At 32.6% G+C, this 25082-nt stretch overlaps 4 protein-coding genes across 4 annotated transcripts; 3 read left to right on the top strand and 1 right to left on the bottom strand.

Annotated features, from left to right (window-relative positions):
* The first annotated feature begins 270 nt into the window (after positions 1-270).
* On the top strand, positions 271-5586 carry LOC106715213 (T-complex protein 1 subunit epsilon). The gene is made up of 10 exons (XM_045682420.1): positions 271-489; positions 1179-1413; positions 1740-1972; positions 2190-2348; positions 2617-2763; positions 2978-3185; positions 3566-3720; positions 4007-4161; positions 4498-4589; positions 5267-5586. The coding sequence occupies exons 1-10, from the start codon at positions 382-384 to the stop codon at positions 5401-5403; spliced, it is 1629 nt and encodes a 542-aa protein (XP_045538376.1). The 5' UTR covers positions 271-381; the 3' UTR covers positions 5404-5586.
* A 466-nt stretch (positions 5587-6052) lies between these two features.
* Positions 6053-7601, bottom strand: LOC106715238 (actin-related protein 6). The gene is made up of 2 exons (XM_014508475.2): positions 6816-7601; positions 6053-6706 (listed from the first exon to the last, which is right to left on the bottom strand). Exons 1-2 carry the CDS (start codon positions 7501-7503, stop codon positions 6207-6209), a joined length of 1188 nt encoding a protein of 395 aa, XP_014363961.2. The 5' UTR covers positions 7504-7601; the 3' UTR covers positions 6053-6206.
* A 3836-nt stretch (positions 7602-11437) lies between these two features.
* On the top strand, positions 11438-16195 carry LOC106715235 (protein CDV3 homolog). The gene is made up of 5 exons (XM_014508472.2): positions 11438-11730; positions 13482-13640; positions 13958-14086; positions 14516-14708; positions 15933-16195. The coding sequence occupies exons 1-4, from the start codon at positions 11557-11559 to the stop codon at positions 14702-14704; spliced, it is 651 nt and encodes a 216-aa protein (XP_014363958.1). The 5' UTR covers positions 11438-11556; the 3' UTR covers positions 14705-14708; positions 15933-16195.
* A 1376-nt stretch (positions 16196-17571) lies between these two features.
* LOC106715253 (probable NADH dehydrogenase [ubiquinone] 1 alpha subcomplex subunit 12) lies at positions 17572-19379 on the top strand. The gene is made up of 4 exons (XM_014508495.2): positions 17572-17733; positions 18187-18328; positions 18654-18710; positions 19120-19379. Exons 1-4 carry the CDS (start codon positions 17633-17635, stop codon positions 19255-19257), a joined length of 438 nt encoding a protein of 145 aa, XP_014363981.2. The 5' UTR covers positions 17572-17632; the 3' UTR covers positions 19258-19379.
* Positions 19380-25082: the final 5703 nt, after the last annotated feature.

The following is a 25082-nucleotide window of genomic DNA, read 5'->3' as shown; positions in this document are numbered from 1 at the left end:
TTAATTCCGCGCGGGCGACAGCTAGTATAATAATATAGATGTTACAGTAAATTAACCCGACTAATAATTCGGTAGAAAGGGTTAAGAATCAAATATAAACAAACTTAGATAGGGAGAATGTTTTATAATGAAAAATCTAGCTTGAGTAAGATCTTGGATTTTTTAATTATAATTTTATTTTCAGTTCAGAACTACTACCATTTAATCTACACCTACTTGTTTTTACATTTTATGACTACTCTGTGCTGTGGCGCATTAGTTAAACGTCAAAATCAAATCAAATGTCAACTTGATTTGTATCAAAACTAAAGGGAGAATTTGGTTTTTGAAAACCTAAATCTATTTTCATCTTGAATTTGTGATATTGTTAAAACAATTAAAATGGCTATGTTTCCTGGAACCGTTGCTTTTGATGAATTTGGGCGTCCATTTATAATTTTAAGGGACCAAGAAAATCAAAAACGTCTAACCGGTACAGATGCCATAAAGGTAATTATTTTAATATTTATTAAAATGAAAATTATTCCGAGTACCTAAAAATGTTATAAAATAGAAAAATGTATTGTCGAAGTGTTTTAATATAGCATATAAATATAAAAACCGTACCTATTCTCAAAATATCGTAAATTGTTATAAATGTATAAATTTCTAAAAATAATCATTTTTATGCAATAAAATAGCAATATTATGAATATTCGTTGTATCCAAAACATTAATTTAACTTCAACTTAATAGAATATTGAATGTATTACAAATTATTTACGTTCCAAAAATCAGATGTTTGAAGTCACATGACGTATAATTGAAATTTCCATTCTAAATTTATGAATTAAAGTATAGTTTTTATAGAAAATCAATATATATACATTGCACGTAAATACATTAAAAAACAACAGTAAACCTTGATTTAAATATTTGAGTTAATGTGTAATGAATAAAATTATGACTAATATAACCTCTCCTCGTATTTAAATGTTACAAATACATTTGTTTATGTGACTTACTATTTATTTTCTTCAGTTACAACATTTGATGTCATTTATTAGGAAGTATTAATGAAAATAATATTTACATAAGAATCTACATTATATATTGATTAAATGCAAATAAAATAATCCTTTAAACATTTCATTAAAAAATATAATTTAAGAAAAAATATCATATTTTTTTTGTTTTAGTCACATATTCAAGCTGCTCAACAAATAGCCAGCATTTTACGCACATCTCTTGGTCCTCGTGGACTTGATAAGATGATGGTGTCATCTGATGGAGAAGTCACAGTCACCAATGATGGAGCTACGATTTTGAAGCTGATGGATGTGGAGCATCAGATTGGTAAACTCATGGTACAGCTGTCCCAGAGTCAGGATGATGAGATTGGTGATGGTACCACTGGAGTTGTGGTTTTAGCTGGTATGTAGATATACTTAATAAGGAATCAAAACAACATAGTAAAACCATAGAGAAATTATCAGTACTTATGGTCTTAATATGAGTAACATGTCTTATAATTTAATTAAATCAGTATTATCATACAATTTCTTGTAATTATGTTTTGTTTGAATTAAAATACTAGCAAGACTGATTTTTAAATTTAACTAAAAATAATTAGGAGTACAGAAAAATAAGGAAATTCCTTATAAAACTATATTAAAGTTAAAAATAACTTTACATTTATAGAAAGTAGTCATAAATTGTAGTTTTTTTTTTTTATATTTCTTGTATTTTGATACTTATAGGTGCACTTTTGGAACAAGCCGCGATCTTGATTGACAAAGGTATTCATCCAATTCGTATTGCGGATGGGTTTGAGATGGCTTCAGCAACTGCATTGGCACACTTAGAATCCATCAGTGAGGCATTCCCAGTGAATAAGGACACTAGAGAGCATCTTATCAAAGTTGCTATGACAACCCTTGGCAGTAAGGTTGTTGTGAAATGTCACCGATTGATGGCGGAAATTGCTGTTGATGTAAGATTTGATATTTGTATTTATTTAAATTTTTTTTGCATGAATAAATGGTGATTGTGTAAATTTTTGTCTTTGAAATTGATTATCAAAATAGTTTTAGTCAAAATTGTACATTTATTATTTTTGTTCCTTGTTTTTCTTCTAATAAGAACTAGACAACAATAAAAGTATTAATTAGTTACATGTTAAGTATTTCACTGTGTGTGATTTTATTCAGGCTGTGCTGACTGTGGCTGATCTAGAGAAGAGGGATGTTAATTTTGAACTGATCAAAGTTGAGGGTAAAGTTGGAGGGCGTATGGAGGACTCAATGCTTGTGAGGGGTGTTGTTATTGACAAAACTATGAGCCACCCGCAAATGCCAAAAATGTTGAAGGTAACTTTTATAAATGATGTACCGTAAAAGATTATTAATATTTTTTACTTTGCTGGTGACAACTTATAAACCATCACCAACAAAGTATTTGGAACTACCAATTACTTTGTTGGTCTATTCCTAATGCTACAGATGTAATCTGATGAAAAGGGCCCAATAAGATTGAAAACTAGCACTAACCATGATGTCATTGAAATCTCCTTTCATTAAAAGGAATTAATACCTTGATATATTTAAACTTTATTAATTTGAAATAAATTATTTGCAGGATGTGAAATTAGCAATTTTGACATGCCCATTTGAGCCACCTAAACCTAAGACCACACACAAGTTGCATGTTGGCTCAGTTGAGGAATACAGAGAGCTGCGTCAGTATGAACAAGAGAAGTTCTTGGAGATGGTGCGCAGAGTGAAAGTATGTAGTCTATATATTTTATAATAATTAAACTAAGAAAAAATAAATTTGACAATTTTTTCATTGATACGGGCTTCTTCTGCACAGATGGATTTCAAACACCTCCTATACATTCCTTTTGAAAAAAAAATTGATAATGTTCTTCTATCAAAGTTCAGCTTACATTAATTTCTTGCAATTGTATGTTTGTATTTGTACATGTAACAATTTTCAGGACACAGGTGCAACGCTAGCCATTTGTCAGTTTGGTTTCGATGATGAGGCAAACCACTTGCTACTGTCACAAGGTCTGCCCGCTGTGCGCTGGGTGCATGGACCCGAAATGGAACTTATTGCGATCGCCACCGGCGGCCGTATCGTGCCCCGCTTTGAGGAGCTTACACCAGACAAACTTGGTTCATGTGGACTTGTGAGAGAACTTAGTAAGTCAACTTTTATTCTATTCGAGTTTTTCATAACAAAATTATACCTACATGATATAAAGTGGAAGAGGCGAGAGAAGTGGGGCAGGACTGCGCCAAATAAAAATCCGTAATCTCTGCCTACCCCTGTCAGTCGTGTGTTGTGTTGTTGCTTTTTCTAGATTATGGATCAAGCAGCTTTTAATTTGTAATACACAAGTTTACAGGAACTTATTCCCCAAACAAATACAAGTCGAAACTTTGAATTGATATTTGGCGATGACTTGATCTTGATTCAGTAAATTAGTCAGTAAGATAGAATTTTACATTATGGTTCTTTAAATTTATATACTTATTTATTTATCATCATTGTACAATGTCAAATAAAAAAATTTCTACAGCATTTGGTACATCCAAGGACGAGATGTTGGTTATTGAACAGTGTTCAAACTCTCGGGCGGTAACAGCTTTAGTGCGGGGTGGCAACCGCATGATAGTGGACGAGGCCAAGCGCTCAGTGCACGACGCATTGTGCATCGTACGAAGTCTGGTGCAGGTATTTAACAACCATTGCTGGAAGACTTCTATGCTTAGTGTTTTTTTTTTGAAGCTAGGGTTCTTTAAAAGTGTTTGTGAAACCAGAAACCAATGGCTAGTCAGACCACTGTTTTGTTGACTTATACAGACTGCCACATTCATTAATTTTAATGGCTGAAACTGTCCCCTGTATATTTCTCATGCTAAACGTACATTAAGCGATCCTTAGTGCCTTGTGTAGTGATCACACTCAGAGTCGGTAATTGGACTCTGAGTGTGCCAGTTATTAAGTACTTATCGTCCAGGACTCCCGTGTGGTGTACGGTGGAGGCGCTGCAGAGATCTCCTGCTCGCTGGCGGTGGCGCGCGCTGCGGAGAAGTTGTCCTCGCTCGACCAGTACTCGTACAGGGGCTTTGCTGATGCACTCGAGTCTATACCTCTAGCGTTAGCGGAGAACAGGTGAGTCTACAAGATAGTATACATTTCAATCCACTCCAATGCTTAAGTAAACAGAGAAACGTCAAATTCCGATGGCGGCTACTATGCTATTCAATTTTTTACAAAAAAAAAAACATTTTAATACTGTTTATCTTACATTATTGTGTCCTAGTTATAATAAGGAACTTTTTTTTTAATTTATTAAGGCATTGGATATAGGTGTCCTTTAGCCTAGGAACTTTTTGTTTATGGTACATCTCAGGCAATATAAATAATTTGTGTTGATATTCAATTAATTTTACATTTTAATTAATTAGAAATGTCACATGTTTCAATAAAATAATTTTGTAACCACAGTGGTCTTTCACCGATCGATACACTATCGGAGGTGAAGGCGCGCCAAGTGTCGGAGAACAACAGCAATCTCGGTGTTGATTGTATGGGCACAGGTAAAATATATATTAGATATTTTCAACTCATTAACTCAAGTTTTATAAATTTAACACATTCAGGGCCACTATAATTTTTTTGTATGACAGTGAATTCTAGGAGAGTACATATTAATTAAATATTAAGTTCATAATTAATTTATCTTACTTATAATATTATAAATGCCAATGTTTGGATGAATAGATGGATGTTTGTTTGAAGGTATCTCCAAAACGGCTCAATTGATCTTGATAAAATTTGTCACAAATGTAGAACATAGTCTGGAAGAACACATACTACTTAAGTTTTTTTTTATTCCGAGCGGACAGAGTCTCAGGCGACAGCTAGTTATTTATAAAAACTAATTTGATACTTATATAGTCTTGTCTACTCGAGTTGTTTTCCCCATTCTTGTTACTTTAACCCATGTTTCATCTGTGTATTATACTCTACAAATTGTAGTCCATACTAATATTATAAAGAGGAAAGATTTGATTATTTGCACTGCATGGGTTCCGAAACTACTGAACCAATTTGATTTTTTTTTTTTTTTTTACTGTTGGGAATCTACACTATCCCTGGGCTGACAGGCTTTAATTATCACTAGGCTTTTTAATTAGCTAGCTATTTTTTAATTAGGCAACTGCTAGTTATATATACAATGGAAATGGAATTTAAATATTATGTTTTCTAACAGGTTCAAATGACATGAAGGCAATGAATGTAATAGAGTCATTACACTCTAAGAAGCAGCAGATCGCGCTCGCTACTCAACTCGTTAAGATGATTCTGAAGATTGATGATGTACGCTCACCAGCTGACGGAATGCAGTAAACTTAAATATTTACTGTGTTTTGATCCAACTGTATGGAGAGTTGTATGTGAATAATGCTATATAAAACTGGGATGTGTTGCTAATCTGTTAGGTTGCAGTACAGAAACATTTACGAAAATGTATGTTTTCAAAGAAATAATTTTTTAATGTAATGTTTTTGGCTATGAAATGCTCATAAACTATTAATAAAGAAAGGAATGCTAAGGATTTCTGTGAAACATTACAAGGAAGGATAATTTTCATAAATATTAATATGTAAATGTACATAGATTATTTAGCAAAACCCAGTTTTATATTTGCATTGTCTCAATTCTATCAAAATAATTATTTAATGCTTTAAAATACTATTCTGTATTAACATTTTAATTTAATGTTAAGATCCATTTAAATATTTTTTCTGAGGAAGAATAATTTTGTGTCTTAAAATATTTCTCAGTGAAGTCCAGATGTGAAAGGTATTTCTTATTTTATGTTTAGTTCTCTTGCATTTGCTTAAAACTAGTTTTACAGTACTGAGTATGAAGAAATGTACGCCTTATTGCACTAATAAAATACTAAATGAAATTACGTTTTTTATTACAATTATAACTGACAGCATTCAATTTATTCTTATAAAGATTCACAGTGCATATTATATATATTATATATAATGTTATCTCAAAGTTCATTCATACCCATACATTATCACAAATCAATAGCAGTCTCCATATTTCCTCACAAGTCTTTCAAATTCCAACAAACCATCATTTGAATTTACCGAGCTAGGTATCTACTCCGAAGATTTTCTAGCTCGCTTACGCCGTTATATATCAAATCGTTCAAATGCTAAAGATTTACCCTCTTCCTCATATTCTTCCTTTGTCATGCAGAAGGAATAAAATTCAGGATCTTTGAATAGAAGTTTTCCACCTTCCCAGGGATATGTTAGAGGATTATCAGCAAGAGTCACATTGACATTGTAATGATCAAGAGCAAATGCTCTTACTTCTTTATACACTCTATCTCTAAAACCAGGAAAAAGTGTACATCCTCCATATAAAACTATGTTCTCTAGTAAACTCTCCTTATTCTCTTCTGGACATGCGCCTATAGCTTCTATTATAGCTTCTGGTATACCCATTTGTGGGATACCAACATCTGATGGATGGAATAGTAACTCTGGTATGGAAAATCTTTCATTGTTGAGCCGTAGAGTTTGTTGTTCCAAATCTTCATCAGGTTTGACAACATCACGTAAATACCCTCTACGGATTGTTGTGTAATCTGGCAGCACATAGTCCTTTACTATTGTGTTTTCTGAACCTGGATAAAAACATGTTTTAATTCATTACATAATAAAATACATATTTATTAAGGTAACTTGATGAAATCTTATGTTGACTAAATTTTAGAATACAGATGCAATACATACCTCTCTTTTTGGCAATTTCCATATCAGCCATAAAATCTTGAGAAACAAAACAAGAGTCTTCTTTAACTTGATTAATAACATAAGTCTCATCCATAACATTCAACTGTCTATATGATATTATTTCTTTTAAATGATTAGTCAACACTTTACCACCAACATCAATTCTTCTAATCCCATCCTTGTATTTCTTCCCTTTTATATATGGCACTATATAAGTAAAGCTGTAACCAGAATCAACAACAACAGTACTCTCATTAGAATTAAGTTTTCTGTAGTGATATTCAGCCAAATCAGTTGCATTTATCCTTAGTAAGGACTGACACTCGTATTCTTCAAAGAATATTTCCGTCATAGCCTCTTGGATAGAAGAAAAGTTAAATAACGGTTCTGTTATTATTAAAGGAGCTTCACTAAAATTTACTGGACAACATTCTTTGCTAAAAATAAAATCCCACACAGTTTTCTGTGTATCCCAATTAATTAGGAATCCTTTTTGGAAAGGTAATATGTAAAAAAGCCCAGATGCATCTCGACATTCATCTATTTGTGATGCAATGAAAGGACGACGACGTTCAGATTTCGCTTTCATAATACAATTGGGTACAATTTTGGGTTCATTCGCTGTAGAAAACCCAACTTTTGCCGTATAACCTCCATTATCAAGAATGTAACACGAAGTTTCAGACATATTTTGAAATTCGGTAAAACTAAAACTTATATTTTGCAATCAGCATCTAAAAATTATTTTGCTAATGCTATTTTAATTGAACCAAACAATTCATAAAACGTCAATATTGCAATTTTAGTTTTCTCGTAAGTTCCACAATTTAATTAATTAAGTATATAAAACTCGAATATTTTAAGTTATTATAAATTAAAACATTGCGGTACTGAGAAAATGTCATCATTTATCATTTCAATGTCAGATGCGCGGCATGCTGTCAAATTAACAATGTCAATTTGCAAAGAGTATGCAATTTGTATAGTAAGTAGAGTAACTACTATTGTCAATCGATCACATGACGTTATATTTTATTGAGTCAGTCCATTCAATCATTCCTGAAATATAACTCCCTAGCCCCTAAGTCCGAGTATTCCCCTGTGAAAAATTATACATTCTGTATACTGTCAACCCATTGTCTTCGGTACCATCAGAAAAAAAGTGTTATTTTTATCTGATGGTTTTTTTAAACGAAAAATGTTTTTAAAAAAAATCTCAAATATAGTTTACGTGTAGGTAGTCATTATTCTAAAAAAAATAAAAACAATATTATAAAAGTAATTCTTGAAAATGACATAATACTTAATTATAATTATTCTGGTCAAAGCGATAGGCTCCAGGCCACAAAGGCTATTTTAATTTTCACAGGAGAGCAATTTTTTTGTTAGATTATTAATATTTTTGTAACCATTCCCACTCAGCTCTAGGATTGTAACTCAGATATGGTTTATATCTATTATTTGGGTTCAAATCTGTTACCATGTGAACGATGTCTGTACCTTTGGAGTTTTAACTAATAAATTATTAACCAAAATTATTTAATTTTATTCATTTTTGATAAAGCGCGAGTTTTAGTAGTAATGTCTTTGTCATCACAAGTAACACCCCCAAATACCGAGGAAAGGTGCAGCAAAAGATCTGCATCAGCATATTAAATCATGATGTCATTTGGCTCACGACGAAATAGTTAATTGAACAAATAAAACACACATGTTTTCTCCTTAGAGTTTATTGGGATTAAATAATGTTTTCTATCTTAATCTAATGCATTTTTCTTATTTGAAGTTGAAATTTACCTGAAAAAAAATAATAATAATTAAAGTACATAATCTTACTAATATAATAAATGCGAATGTTTCTATGGATGGATGGATGGATGTTTGAAGGTATCTCCAGAGCGGCCAAACGGGTCTAGATGAAATTTGGAATAGGTGTAGATGATAGTCTGGAAGAACACATAGGTTACTTAATACGTTTTTTTTTTATTCCGCGCGGACTGAGTCACGTGCGACAGCTACTACTACATAAATTTAAAAACATTAGTATTAAACTAAATTGTGTCTAGATACCTTTGTCAAATCCTGTACAAGAAACTAAATAGACCATTTTAAATATAGAAAACAAATGTTTATCCAAAATTATTTAAACAGTTCCAAATATTACATCTATATTGTTGAATAAAATTCTTAATTTCAAACAAATTATATAAAAAGTCAAATTATTTACTATCACCTTTCACAATACCACCAAACCCATCACTTTGATATCACAAATTTAAAATACAGAGAAAGCAGAAGGTATCATTGAAACAAACACTTATGGTTCTCAGACCACCCCGCAAAGTTCAATCTCAATTTCATTAAAGATTTTGAAATCTACCGAGGTTAAAGTTACAATAGACATATCAGTTTAATTTATAGATTAGAATAGTAGACATTACTTTTTGAGAAGCTGGTGACGGGTAATCAGGAATGGTGCTGAAAGACCGGAGCTCACAAATACGATGAAAAGGGCCGTCAGCTTGTAGCGGTTGGAAATGTCAAAGGGTAAGTTCTGAAAAAAAAAAATATTTAAAAATAACTGAAATAGTTTTCAGAGTGTTACATTTCTAATATCAGATGGTCCATAACTCCAAAAAATGCTTTTTCTAAATACAATTGTATATTGCAGATGTGTAAAAGACAGATAAGACGATCTCAATCAATAAAAACAAAAATGTCATGAATGTTATTAATTGAGAGATCTAGTCATAGGCACGTCTTAACATTACGTTAAACATGATAAAAACAAGTAAACATCGAAATAAAAGTGATAATATACCTTTTATAACCAAAAAGGTAAAACATGAAGATTATGTAATGTTTAATCGATTTGAATTAGGAACTTACCTCTCCAGGCACTCCACCGTGGGAATGGTTTCTGACAAAGTTTGTCATTACATTTCTGCCCAACCTATTAGATAAACGAGCCATAGGAGTAATCATTTTGATAAAATGCTAGTTTCGCTTTTCCTCGTGAAATCAAAACTGCAGAATGTTGAACCAACGTTGAAAATAACAGAGTGCAAATTTTCTAAAATATATGGCAAAATTTTTACTAAAACTACCGCTGCGTTCGTTCTTTTATAACCAATTTAGTAACTTTTATTTCAACAGACGCATCCAAACATTTATAAATGTACAAAGTCATATAAACAAGTAGCTTTATGTAAATGAAAGAACGTATAATTACATTATGTTTATTAATTTATTTAGAAAACTAGCACTAAAGTACATAAATTTCATGTTTCTCCATTTCTTCTTATCGCAGATTTTTTTACCTGAAATCGAATGGAGACACATTCTTAACAAGCTGTTAGTAATTATACCAATTTGTAATTTCGTTTGCTTGTCCTACAAATATAAGCCATACTAATAAATTTTATGAATAACGTAAATGTGTTAATTGTAAATTAACATAATTGTCACTTCTAAAAACCTACTGAAATAATTTTGGTAATGGCTTTTCGTTTGGCATTTTCATAAGAAAATTTAAAAATACTATAAGTTTTACCGCTTTATATTAGTTTTTAAAAGAGGGTACCTTCGATTTAAGAATCCTTTATGATCTATGAATAAATAGGAAACCACTAACCATTTCATTTCTTAGCTAGCTGGTACCACAAAACAAGGAATGGTGCTGCCATTCCAGAACCAATGAACCACATCATATGAAATGTGAGGCGTGTTCGGTTGTGGATATCAAACGGCAAATTCTGGGAAACAATAAAAAATTAGTATATCCCGTAACCATTTTTTTACCAACATTGGTGAATTTAGTATGTAATAATAAAATCGCTTAAAACTGCACCGATTTTCTAAACTACCCTATTTAAAACATTTTAATTCAATGTTTTTTTATTATGTTTGCGGAGTAAGTTTAAACGACCATTAACTTTAACATTAACGCCTGCTAACGATTCAAAAGACGAACGAATATTTTACTTGTTAAGTATATTACATAATTGAGTAGCAAACACTTACTTCTCCTGGAACTCCTCCATGGGACCCATTTCTGACAAAGTTTTTCATTACATTTCGTCCAAATTGGTTAGAAACTCTTGAAATAGTGCCCAACATTTTTCAGTTATTCTTCTAAAATGGTGTAACCGCGCATGCAAGTAAATTTAAAGTGATAAGATAAATATATATTGAGCGATCCCTTTTATCGATAGGTACACCCTCTTATCCTTTGATAAGAGACGCTGATAATAAATAGATCAATTCTATTTGATTATGTGTTTGTCTATTCTTTAGATTTGAAATCATCAACAATGTAAAATCATTTCTCTCATTTCGGGCGACTGTTAGTAAAAGCATAAAAGAAGAAATACAAACGATTTATAGCTATATTTCGTGACCTAAGCTTGAAGCCTAAGATCGTGGTAAAATAATTTATATGTACCCACCATCATCCACAACTGTGGTTTAAATACTACCATGTTATTTATCAAAACGCTTTAAAAGTTTTGTATTTTTTATTTAATTAATTTTCGAATTGCTTGGATCAACTTACACATCCCTTTACATAAATTGCAATTTATTTGATGACAACACCAACTGCCATTAAAAAAAAGAAACAGACAGTCGGCCACGCTTGCCACAAAAATTGTCTTGGGATTATTCAAGTATTTTCACCTTTTTCGTTCCAATATTATTGTAATTACCATATTAACTTTTAAGTCAATTATAAAATTACGCAATGGCTGACTTAGATGATTTCTTTGCTAAGAAAGATCGCAAAAAGTCGAAATCAGTCAAAAAGTTTGCTACTGCTGATGAATTAGCCAAAAAATTGGAAGACACAAAAAAATCGGATGTAAGGCCAAAAAAAGAGCGACCAATACAAGAAGGGGATGAACCTGGTAGAGCTGGGGTAAGTTTCCTTTAAAATCACTTTGTAATCGTATAAATTTTGAACACAGGTGTCAATTGCCGTGGTGCAGGCGGGTTTTGTCGACGAACTAGCAATGTTGGGTTAAGATTGTTTTAGTGCTTGCCGTGATTCTAGCTTTAAAAACAATTAGTCTACAAATCGATCAGGAATAAGAGAACCGTTTTTGTAATCATTTGACACTATGAGCATTCATTGAAAAATACTTTAGTTTGACCGACTTTTATTTCGCCTCAATTTTACATCGATCATGTCGAATGTCATAGTATATCTCAACGTATATAGAATATTAACTTTACGTTTGAACTTTTGTGACTATAATAAACATAATGAACAATAACTGTGCACATGATTACATGTGACACTATTGACACTTCAAACAAAGATGATGTGTAAATTTAACTCTAGATGATACATATAAAGATAATGAATAAATAAACATGAAATGAATCGTAAAAAGTAAGTTATTAGTAACATCTCCATCTACCCTATCACAGTAATAAAAATGAGTAGCTGCACTTTTATAAACTTATTTGATGTGAATAGATTATTTGCTTTTCTATATAATTAGGTGGCAAACATGGATGCGGTCACCTGAATTCACCAAAATAGAGTAACAACTGCACCCAAAGCCATCTGCAATTTTATAAGCATTGCATATCTTTAATCAATCAAGGAGGGGAAAGAGGATATATCCCTGACCCTTCCTCCACCAAATTTAAGGCCAGGTCGATCGGTGAAATACCACAACCACACAGAAGATAGGTGTGAAGTGGAAGCAATTCTGTGTTTCATCTGATGAGTGTGGTGCTGAAGGCCAAAGTTTACTTCACATTCCCTTCCCATTCTTATAAGGAATTGATGGGAAGGGTAAGTGGATTTGATGGAGGAGAGGATGCATAGGAACAGGTAAGATATCCTCTTTCGGTGCATCCTCTTCTCCATTGATTAATGGTAGGCAACATGGGGATATAGGCAATGGTCGTCTGGCTATTTCAGTGAATCCAGGTGGCCGTTTGCTCATTTGTCACCTTTTGATATAAAAAATAACTCCCCCTTCCTCCATCATTTCCTCATAAGAACACATGCATCAGACAAAACATGGAATTTCTTCCACTTCACATCTGCCTTCTGTGTGTAGAATTAATGACAGCATCAAAGTATTGAATAGAAATTATTTGAAAGATATAAGATGAAACATTCTGCCAAAACACGTTTCTATAAGGCCAATTATTATTGTTTATTAATTCTTAAACATAATCAAAGTTTTGTTTAGATATGCAAGCTTCTAACAATAATGCTATTAATAATTTCAAATAATTGTTGATTGTGAAAGGCTTGAGTCACTTTCATGACAACATGTTGGTACAATGTCAAGATAAGTCATGTATTTTAACTAAGAACACTTATGTGGCAATTTGGCAGCATGTCTACATAGAAGATGATATACATTTGAACCTAGATAAGTAAGAACTGTATAAGTAAGACTCATTGTCTGCTCCTGATTGACATAATCGAGAAACTTGGTTAAGAGAAGAACCTTTTTAAGGGAGAAAAATATTGTGGTCCCTTAGACTCTTGCTTATCCAGGTTTACTGTATATATATTTATGCAAAGGAAATTGCTATTTTTTTTTTTTGACTTGTTGGGAACATGTTTCTTCTGTGTCAGGTATAATATAGCATTATATTGAAATACATTAAATTGTTTATGCTCAATACATTTTTTTATAGGAAGAGGAGGAATGGAAAGAATATGAAGAGCCAGTGAAGGACTACACAGGGCTCAAAATCCAAGTGTTGCAAGGCAATGCAGCTCCGGAGTCACGGGATTCGACCGCGGAAGACTTAGCCACTGACAGCGGAAAGGTCAAAGGTCCTTGGAACAAACCAGTAAGATAAATTCTTATATTTTGACCCATCTGTTGAACAGAGTTACATCTCAGTTATGCTGTCTCCTAAGGTCTCATGAATTGTAACTTTTCAGCAGATGAGTTGATTTTTGTAATTAATAGGACTTATTATTTCAAGTAAGGGACAAATGGGGAAGAAAGTCACCTGTTATGAAATAATTCTTTGAATACAGATGCATGACCTAAAAGTATTTTAAGTATTTATTTGTTACCTAAAATATAAATTGTTGGCACTACATGTTCAATATTCTTCAAGGTAAATGTTTTATTTACCTGACTAAACTAGTGTTGTTTTAGGTGGAAGTAGAACAGCCTCCACCACCACCCCCAGTGGAAGAGAAGCCGAAAGAGGTCAAGTCCAACATTTACGTGCCGCCTGCGCCAAGGAACCGTGAGGTTGAACCCATGATGCGCAGGAATCAAGCCGTGAGTGATACATGGTTTATTTTATTTAAAATACTAGCAGTCAACTTCACAAAATTTGCATTGTTATCCAAGTATTTGTCCTTAAAGATTTATCAATTTAATTGTATCTTTGGGTTCATTTGAAGGTTACAGGTTGAATAATAGTGAATGTTTCCGATAATTGATTTATTTATTTTTATAAAATGTTTATATGTTCAGATATTCTACTATGTAAAGATGTTTTATATGTATTAGTGATTTATATAATTTGCTATTAAATGTTGGCTGGAATGGTCTATATCTTTCCCACGCGCTAAATAAGCTACAGCCAAGTTGTGGAAAATAAACCCCTTTACTATGCCAATTTATGATCTTTATACTGCAACACAGCAAAGTTCAGTTGACATTGTTTAAAGATGTGTGAAGTATGATATTGGTATTGTTTTGCAGAAGCACGCGCCTGACATTCACAACGACGATTACTTCCCTGTGCTGGGCGCGAGTGCGAAGCGCGGCGGTGCCGGCGGCTGGAGCACAGCGGGCGCGGGTGCGGGCGGCGGCGCGGGTGCACAGCGGGCCGGCACGCGAGCACCCCTCGCGCTCGGCAACCGCTTCACCTCGCTGCAGGACGACAGCTAGCCAGGTACATTGCCATATAAACTCTGTAAGTTTGTATGTATATCAATGTTATTGGTTTCTATTTTCCTGTAGAATAAATAGCTGAACCAATTCTGACAAGTGAGGTGTTTCTCCTGGAGTGTCAAAGGTTTACAATTAACAATATAGCATTGTCTATGCCCCGCAGTGGGCAGGTAAAGGCTGATGATGATGAATATTATTTTACAATAATCTTTCAGTCATTGTTAGCGGCCATTTATTTATTATTTATTATAGCCTTTATTCGGATACAATATTCGTGACATTAATTTAAATTGATTTATTATACATTTATATTTACATAATATATATATTATCCGTTTGCCCCGTGGACATAGGCCTCCTCCAATCCCTTCCATTCTTCCCTTATTTTTGCCCTCCTAGACCACGTCCTTCCAGCTGTAGCTCTTATTTCGTCTTCCCACCTCTTCTGTTGTCTTCCGCGTTTCCTTTTACCGTTTTTAGGATACCAGTAATTAATGACTTTGCTCCATTTATCCGCTCCACGTAGTGTGTGGCCAGTCCACCTCCATTTGAGTCGTTTTATTGTTGTGATGATATTCGTTAGTCCAGTTGTTTTTGTGATATATGTGCTTTTGATTTTGTCAGTTTTTTTAATGTTTAACATGCTTCTTTCCATTGATCTTTGACAAACTTGTAGTTTTCTATAGTGTTCTTTTGTGGGTGCCCAAGTTTGGCAGCCGTATGTTAATACGGGAAGTACACAAGCGTTGTAGAGCTTTCGTTTTATTTGTACGCTCATTTCTTTATTCTTCATGACTTCTTTCAGCGACCAATATCTCTTCCAGGCTTTACCTATTCTTGTTTCTACCTCTTTAGAGTTTAGACCTGTTGGTGAGATGAGAGAGGCCATTTATTGGTCACTAAAATGTAGGTTGTAAGAGAAATCTATCTAGGACTTTTTTAATGACCATTAAATTATTCTGAATATAACAGATACATTTATCTGACATTCTTACAGTAAACATTGTGATGCAACATGCACATATCTGTGAAGTAATTAAAAGATATGTGTGAAGTCAACCCGCTCTGGGCCAGCATGGTTGACTATGGCCTAGTCACCCCTAACTTGGGGTTGGCTCCGAGCCCTTCAGTGGGGACGTATAATGAGCTGATGATATTGAGATAAATCTTTGATAGAATATAGTTTTATTGATAGTATTTTGATGGTGTTACTGTTTGTCTGCAGGTAGCAGTACTAAGCTCCGTGAAGCAAAGCAGTAAAGTGAAGTGTCAATATGGACTTGTAAGCAAAGCCCGGCTAGCATACATCTACATACATACATAATGTTATGCAACAAACAGGACAGTGCATTTTCAATACATTCACAATCTATTTCCTAAAAAAAAAATCATATATTGTGTTAAGACAGTTGCTATAGTAAATACAAGTTGATTTTTTTAAATGTAAATTATTGGCCAGTAATTGGGATGCACAATATTTTATTTTATATTGACATTTTTTATTATATATGAGGGGAAGAGAGTTTACCATCAATGACTAGAGGAAATTATTTAATGGTAGGAAGATTCATTCAAGCTAGATTTTTATTAAAACTCTTAATTAATGTTACGTTTTTAACTGATTGATTTTTGTTATTTTTGTCCAATTTAAAAATATTTAATTTTTATAAAAATTCACATTGTAAAATTTTTTTAAGTTCTCAAGCAAACGATGTAAGAATCTAAACATTTTAGTAAATAGAAAGTTCAACTAAATGTGCATCCCTAGCCATTAGCATATTTTTTATATGAATATTATCAAAACACGAATGAAATGTAGACAATAAATATATGTATGCGCAATTGGTGTTGGTTAATATGTTAGTATATATTATAAGAGATTATAATAATATGTTTAACACCATTTCCTCTAATATGGCAACTGTCTATTAATAAAGAACAGATTAAATACAGAATGAAAATGGCATAGTCTACATTTGTTATTTTTTATGTTTATATAAAAGAAAATAATTTAAAATGTCGACGTAAATTACGTGATATAAATTGAATATAAGTAAATTTTGGTGGAAAAACGCAAGCCGCCGATATATATATATTATACATGTGTAAAAACAGTAAGTCAAGCGTGGATCGATCCGAAATAAATTTGTATATTAACATAAAAATTCTTATAAAAATAGTAACACTTGGAAATCTTGTATGATAACTGTTTATCGCATTTGTATATTTTGTTGTATTATTTCGACATTTTAATATATGTACATGGATAAATTTGATATCGGCAAATCATTCAGAACATGTTGTACCATAGTAATAAATTATGTATTTAAAGCTATTCTGTGTTTTATTTATATTGAAGAGATTAATTGTGATATATTATTAACTAGCTGCCGCCCGCGACTCCGTCTGCCTCAATTTAAAAAAAACTTAATAAGTAGCCTATGTGTTCTTCCAGACTATATTCTAAATCTGTACCAAATTTTATTAAAATCCATTAAACCGTTCCGGAAATACAAACATCCATCCATCCATTTAAACATTCGCATTTATAATATTGGTAAGATAGGGAGCGGATTCAGTGAAATTCAAATGCTATAAGAATGCTTGAAGAACATAGAAACCAATCGCTTTCTATAAATATTTTTGGCATAAAATTTTAACTGATTTTGCACTGCGATTTTGAAAATTTTTCAAGAACAACAAAATGGGTCGATGAAATCATGTTGAGTTTGAAAATGAAAATCGCATCAGGACACGTCATAAAAGTTTCATAGCTTTAGGACATCTGCGTGTAATGAAATCATAAAAATTACCTAAATATACCGTACCGTAGAAAGTGGTAGAAAATTGTTTTTGACAGCCATCTGACATTTGATGAAGTAAATATACATATAAATTTTCAAGAAAAATACAATTTAATACAAGATGTCCCTTGGAAAATATCTTGCCCTCGATAAAATAGCCAATTTTTTCACTGTTATCAAACAAAATGGTGGAATAAGAGGATCTTTGTACAAAATGTACAGGTAAATACAAATTTATTATGTAATTTTTACAATAGGTTACTTGCGTGCATTGCTAAGTTCGTTTTAAAATAATTTCACAATGTTTTACTATGCATATAACTTAATTGTCCGTTAAACGACTGAATAATTATTTGCAATAAAATATTGATATAACATGTACTTTACATCCAAGCCTCTAACCGTGGGTTTCTAAGACCAAAAACTCCGTTTAAAACATACTGTTATCTCTGTTTTGTCAAAGATAACAAGGACGATATGTTTTATACAAAGACTTTGGTGTCAGAAAGCAACAGTAAGTTTGAAACATGTTGAACTTCAAAAGTCTAGTATCTTATGTTTTTCTTAGGTTGAAATTACATAAACTACTATAAAACATATCTGGTAATCCCATACAACTCCCTAAGAAAAATAATAATGTTTGGCTAATTAGAATATTTGATTATAATTTTGCAGACAAGATGACTTGAAAGATGGAGTGTTGGTTGGTCAAGATGAATTTGGCAACAAATACTATGAGAATCCTCGTTTCTTTTTTGGTCGCAACAGATGGGTTGAATATTCTGATAATTTTAACATGGATTATGATGGTAGTCAGGTATAGTACCTTTAAAGTATAAATACCTTTAAAGATTTATGAAACTTAACATGCATTTCCACTGTAAAACTTATTGTCCTCTCCCTAATTCTCTTGATTAAGTAAGAGACAACATATGTTACATCAGTGGAATTGCACAGTAAAATTTTAAATGGAAAAGATTTCTTTATTGCTTAATTTTGAAGTTCTGGTATAATACAAACACGACAGAATCGATTTTAAAAATTCCTAAGTAAAACGGACACAAAGACAAAATCCACTTGAATATATCAATTACACACATTATTAAATCTTATTATGTCATAAAAATTATATTGCTTTTTAGGTTACCGCTGAATGGTTTGGATGGCTTCATTACAAAACAGATTTGCCACCTCATGAGGTACGTAACTTTTCTTTTACTCCAAATAAGTTTCAAATACCTTTTATAATGTAACATGTGCTCATTTTATCCAGAAGCATTATAATTTTAATTTTAAAAATCAAACAAAGTAATGTCAAATTCCATATGTGGCGGACATTATGATATTATCTTACTAATATTATAAATGTGAATGTTTAGATGGATGGATGGATGGATGTGTATTTGAAGGTATCTCCGGAATGGCTCAAAGGATCTTGATGAAATTTAGCATAGATGTAGAACATAGTCTGGAAGAACACATAAACTAATTTTTTTTTAACACACACGGACGGAGTCGCGGGCGACAGCTAGTTATGATATATATTTTTAATTGGGAACCTTTTGTCAAATACTTTGTACTTTTTTTAACTTACTATTCAAATTTCAGGACCCAAGCAGGCCCAAATACAAATGGATGGTGCCGTTTACAGAAAATCTGTCCGGGACAACTGGACAATATACTCCTTACAGCACCACAAGGCCAAAGATTGAGCCATGGGTACCCCCACGTAAGAGCAGCGTATAATATGTCCTAAATTAAATATTTGCTATCACAAGGTTAAACCATGTTTTCCTATAGATGTTTTAAATAGTTCAATGGCTCCTATGTAAACAGTTGTAACCCACAATTTTGTTATTTGCTTTATGTTTTATTTTTTAATTAACTTTATTTACTATTTGAGATTTCGATTTTGTCTCCTGCTTTTTCATGAGTAATTATTTGTTATAATTTTTAAAGTTTTGTTGTGCAAAAATTGCGAAACAATCATACAATAGTATACACAGCAACCATTGAAATGAATCAACTTGAAGCATTGTATATTTTTTAGTTTTAAGTAGCAAGTGAAATAAATCAATAAATTATAAAAGAAAACAAAAATGAGTTTCATTAATTTCCGTATGTGTCAATTCAATATTGCTTTGAATTTTCATATAAAGATATTTTGGATGTCTGCCAACTTTAGTAAGGGAAAAAATAATTAGAAAAATTGAAAGAAAAAAAGCAACAACAAGATTGAAGAATGCATAAACAACAAACAAGTTCAATATTAGGTATAATTTTTTATTCAACTTGTTACTTATCCAGTCTAAGTCAAATTTATCAAAAAAAAGATGACTACCATTCTTTTAGTTAAACTTCACATCTCTTACATTTTAGGATTTCTGTTATAAACATCTCCAGTGACTGCTCTTTCAACGTTTATATCGTATTTAAGGAATGCATAGGAGTGCTAAAACAATCTTTATTCGATCAGTTGTGGTGCACCTTTGATATGAATCACCATCAGCTCTCTAAACGTTCCCAATAAGGGACTCGGAGCCTACCCTAAGTTAGGGGTGACTAGGGCATATTCAAACACGTCGGCCCACTGCGGTTTGGTTGAATTCACACATATCTTTGAATTTCTTTGATGTAAATACTTCGTTATTACAACAGTTGAAATACTCCAAAGATCTTTAAGACTCAAGTTCTCACAGTTACATAGTACGCTAGATATTGTGCTCTCTATTCCCAGATAAAATTTCGGCAACTTGATAGATAAGAATCCGGAATAAGTTAATTCATATCTTATTGAGGCTTGTTATTTTATTATTTCTACATACAAACCTGTTTGGGGCTACGGGTCCCGAACAGTTGTTCTCAAAGTTTTGTCTGCGAATTCTTGTCGGATGTTGCAACAGTTTCGGTGGCTATTTTTTGCAAATATGGAAAAAAATATACTCTGCATTATAATCATCCTGTTTTTACTCTATGGAGGGTCAGCACAGTATGTACTCTTCCATACATCTCTATAAGTCGTCGTATTCAAATTCACTTCCTCCTTAGCGTACAGTTCAGACAGACCGGGACGGAGAGCATAGCAGATTTTTATCGCAAATAAAATTGAGCTTTATGAGATTGAATCAAGGTTTAATATTACTTATCACGACCTCATTATTCTTGAGAAAATAACAGGTGCAAAGTGAATTTAAACCTTGTTTGTGTATAAAAATGTTTGTTTGGGATTGAGAATCTGCTTTGCTCTAGGCCCTGGTCTATCTACAGACCCTTACGCATATCCTTTGTCATAGATTCATAAAGTCTTCGGTATTCCAAATTAATATGTAATATTTGTAAAGAAACGACTATTGAAGCATATTTTTATTTTTTTCGGAAATTGTTACATTATTTTGTGAAATTTGAGATTCTCAGTAAGTCAAAATGAATAGCTACACAAGCTATATGGATAGCTAAAGTTACATTAACAGATGTATCGTCCATTTTTTTACAGAAATTAAAATAATTATTATTTAAAACTTCTTAAAACCAAGGTTTATCTGATAAAGATAACGCTCCAATATTATTATACATTATTTCTTGCATAAATAAAGTTTATTATCAAGTAAAGTTTGAGATTTACTGACATGAAACAACTGCTCACAATATACCTACACCGCACAAGGCGATAGCTTGAGCTTTTGAACACATTGTTTAAAATACGACTTTAAAATATAAACATCAAAGCTTGTATTCACTTAAGCGAGACTACAATTATGGTCACACTAATACAATTATTTTAGTTGTTTAAAACTGAACCTAATATACTACCATCTTAAGTGTTAAAACTGTTGATAGATTCATTTAAGTCTGTATATGGATGAAACTTTTTGTTCTCACAGGTAAAAATATCTTGGACTCGAATCCCATCCAGTCTAAATGCGACGCCGTTCAAAACGGTTGCTTTGAAAATGTTTTAAAAAGTTTATCAAATGTTTGTTATGATTCAATATTATTATTGAATAACAGTTATGTTAAATACCAATTTTAAAGAGGTAGTATAAAATATGCAACTAAAAGTTCAGTGAATGTTTGTAAGTCGACTTCGCGACATGTGTTCGACAGACAGAACAGTACGGTTTTGAAATAGTTTAGTGTACGTTGTAGAGTTGCAAAAAGTGTTCGTTAAAAAGGAAATTTTATTTGAACATTTATTATATGGTAAGTTATTATGTTATGTAATGTCAATTATAAGTGAATGCACACATTTCGATGTTCCCGTGAGATAATTGTGTCGGTTAAAGAACAAAGGCCGAAAGGTAAACTAGTTTGAAAAGTAGGCGGTTTTTAGTATTAATTTGTATCTCGTAAGATTAACCGTTGGGATGTAAAGGATCTTTGATCTTTTCCTTTGAGAAAGTTTACGTGGGCGGTAAGCTAGGGTTGTACAAGAAACTTTGTTTTTAATAAAAATTAAGGTAGTTGGACTTAAATCTGTTTGTTTAAGTTACATCAATGTTGCGACGGCAAACGTGATAAGTTAAAGTTGAAAGTTAAACGTGACCCATCGGGTAAGTTAAACTGGATTTCTATTGGTTTCTATTGTAGTTTTGTGGCGTTGTATCTGGCAGGCACAGATTCGGCTGTGCATGTCAGATACTTAACAAGGAAAAGAATTAACTCTTGATGCAGCTAGACAGAACGACCCATCTATATAAAATAAAGGATTATTAACATAAGTGACTTAAGTTGTGAACTCGTCATTAAACAGATTTGTTGCTAAAGGGAGGCAGTGCAAGCGGCGCCAACTTCTCTCAGCTCAGAGGTCCGACCGGAGCTTTACATTCTGTACAACTTATCTAAACTTAATTTGGTCAACTGAGTGTTGTAGTCTGTTCCAAGTACAAAATCAATCCTTAAATCTGGTAAACAAACACCACTTAATATCGAACTCTAATTTAAAATTTCACCGTGAAAGTTACAACTTTGTGGAAATTTTTCGACAAAAGATAAAGTTTCCTCAAATATTTTGGATTTTATGTAATTTTAAAGGACCAGGAACTAATGCAAATATGATAGGTAAGTGATATCCTTCACCGTTTAGTATTTAACTGACACACTGCACAACAACTGATGAAGATTTTGTTATAGAAAAGTGTAATAGTCAAGTGTTTCACATTGATTTGGGACTTTGCGATACAACATTTTTATCTTTTGCTGCGACAAATCAATAAATAAATTGGTATTTCTAAAAGAAAGATTTATTTTAATGAATGCTTCAAGTTTGATATTGAGAACAGTGATGTATAATTCTAATGATATTTTCCCACAGTAACATGGCAGTGTTGTTACACAGACTGGAACTAATTGTTCGGTCATTGCCTCTCACGATTGTTTTTACTATTGTTTTATAAATATTAAATCACGTGTTGCCATATAGTTTATAAAGTAAAAATATTATTGTAATAATTTCGTGATCTTGATTATGATTCATATTTCATAATCAAGATCACGAAATTATTTTTAGGAGTTAAATTATTTTTAGAGGAGTAATATAGTTTAGGAGTTACTATTAGTTCGTTCGGCTCCTTTTTCTAGTATTGGGGGGAAATCTTCGAAAGAAAGCCTTCTAGGGGGAAGACAGGGTTATGTGGAGTTTGCCACACTGAAATCCCGGTTCTGGGATCTACGAGAAATGGACCGGAAACAAGTTTGCTCGGCTCTCTAGGGACCATTAACTCGTTTCTTCTTACGTTACGGATTAGGTTATTCCTAATTGTTCTTAATGTCGTACATACTGTAAGTGGTACTCCAGGGATAAGAAACCAGTGGGTAAAAGACTAACTGTTAATTTAACAATTGAGGACATTAGATGAACTCAAATTTATGATACGTTTTGGTCGATGATTTTTTGGTGTTAAAGCCTCACTTAAACTCTATTTTATGTCTTCCGTAATTTCCTGTAAATCCGAGAAGGACATCGCTCCTATGGAATCATTTCCTGCATTGACATGTGGTTGAGATTCCTTTCTACTTCAGCGATTATCGGTTCTCACGTTCAATCCAGCTATCTAAAGAATAAGCCATAGCAAGGGCAATGCTATGTGCCTAAATTTAGTAGTAATTTTCATTTGAGTCCTTTAATATCTTTGTATGTGTTAAGCTTTGACCGTTGCATTTACACGTTAAGATAGGATAATGAGCACTCATGACTCATTGAGCTAGTGAGCGTTCATTATTATTTAATATAACAGTCGCCCGCGGCTCCGTCCGCGCAGAATTTAAAAAAACTTTTAAGTAGCCTATGTGTTCTTCCAGACTATGCAAATTTCATCAAGATCCGTTGAGCCGTTCCGGAGATACCTTCAACACATCCATCCATCCAAACAAACGCGCTTTTAATATTAGTAAGAAGGCTGTGATTACAGCAATGTAAAGGTAAAATTGTTTAGATTGGTTTGTTATACTTTCTCATTTCCGCTGAATTCCACTTTACATTTAGATAGTAGAATAAAGTTAATTGTCACATTCAAGAGCTGACACTATAGACAATTCACACAGCACCAACTTAATGACAAAATGTCTGACACAGTTACACAAATTGACGTCAAGCGGCCAGCAATTGACCCAGCGCTTTAGTTTTAATTAAAAACGAGACCAAGTGTTGAACTAATTTAGAAGAACAATAACCAAGTACACAATGAACTGCTTCCAACAATCACTACAATGAAAACAGGATTTATTAAATTCTTATTCAACCCTCGTCCAGAGACGATGTTAATATACAGCCTTGATAAATAAGCCCTTTTGAAGGATTAAATTACGAAGCAGCATAAATAAATGGATCTTTTACAAGCACTTACTGATTTAAGTCTTGAAGTCTTTATAAGTAGGTACTATAAATACGCATGAAGTACGCATTTATTAGAAGGTACATAGATTAATCGCTTACGGTGAACAAACCGTATTTCATCATAATCAGCATCATCATACGTGCCCACAGAAGGGGTCGGAGCCTACCCTAAGTTAGGGGTGACTAAGCCATATTCAAACACGCTGGACCAGTGCGGTTGACTAAGGCTTTCAAGTGACTAACATCATCTTTCAATCAAAGTGAAATCTAGATTAAGCATGTCTGCTGTTTCAATCCTAACAAAAGAAGGTAGTGGATATTTTTTGTAACTTTGTGTTCATAGATAAAAGTCGAGGTCCTTTACCTGTTCTGCGATACATTTAAGCACTTTCACAATACACAATGGCGGAGATTTTCTTACAATGTGTACGTACCTTTACAGTTTGTATTGTCATTCAGTGAATACCGAGCTTTATAATATTCGAAATCGTCCTATTGTTCAACTTCCTTTTAAATGCGATGTATAATATAAAAAATATTTGCGATATAATTTAGTGTTAAAAAAAAATTGCCGAATAAATCTTCGTGAATTACCAAAATAGTCATAACAAATAGTTGTCCTTGTTTATTTCAAAGATAATGTGCGGGATCACGTTAATGGTTGTGATACAAGTGCAAATAAATATTTTGTTTGCTAATGTTGAATAATTTCACTGGTCTGCAAAAAAAAATTTTTTTT

Source organism: Papilio machaon, chromosome 19, assembly GCF_912999745.1.
Source record: "Papilio machaon chromosome 19, ilPapMach1.1, whole genome shotgun sequence".
Classification (NCBI taxonomy): domain Eukaryota; kingdom Metazoa; phylum Arthropoda; class Insecta; order Lepidoptera; family Papilionidae; genus Papilio; species Papilio machaon.
Note: the sequence above shows the minus strand (reverse complement) of the source record. Positions and strands in the feature narration are given on the sequence as shown.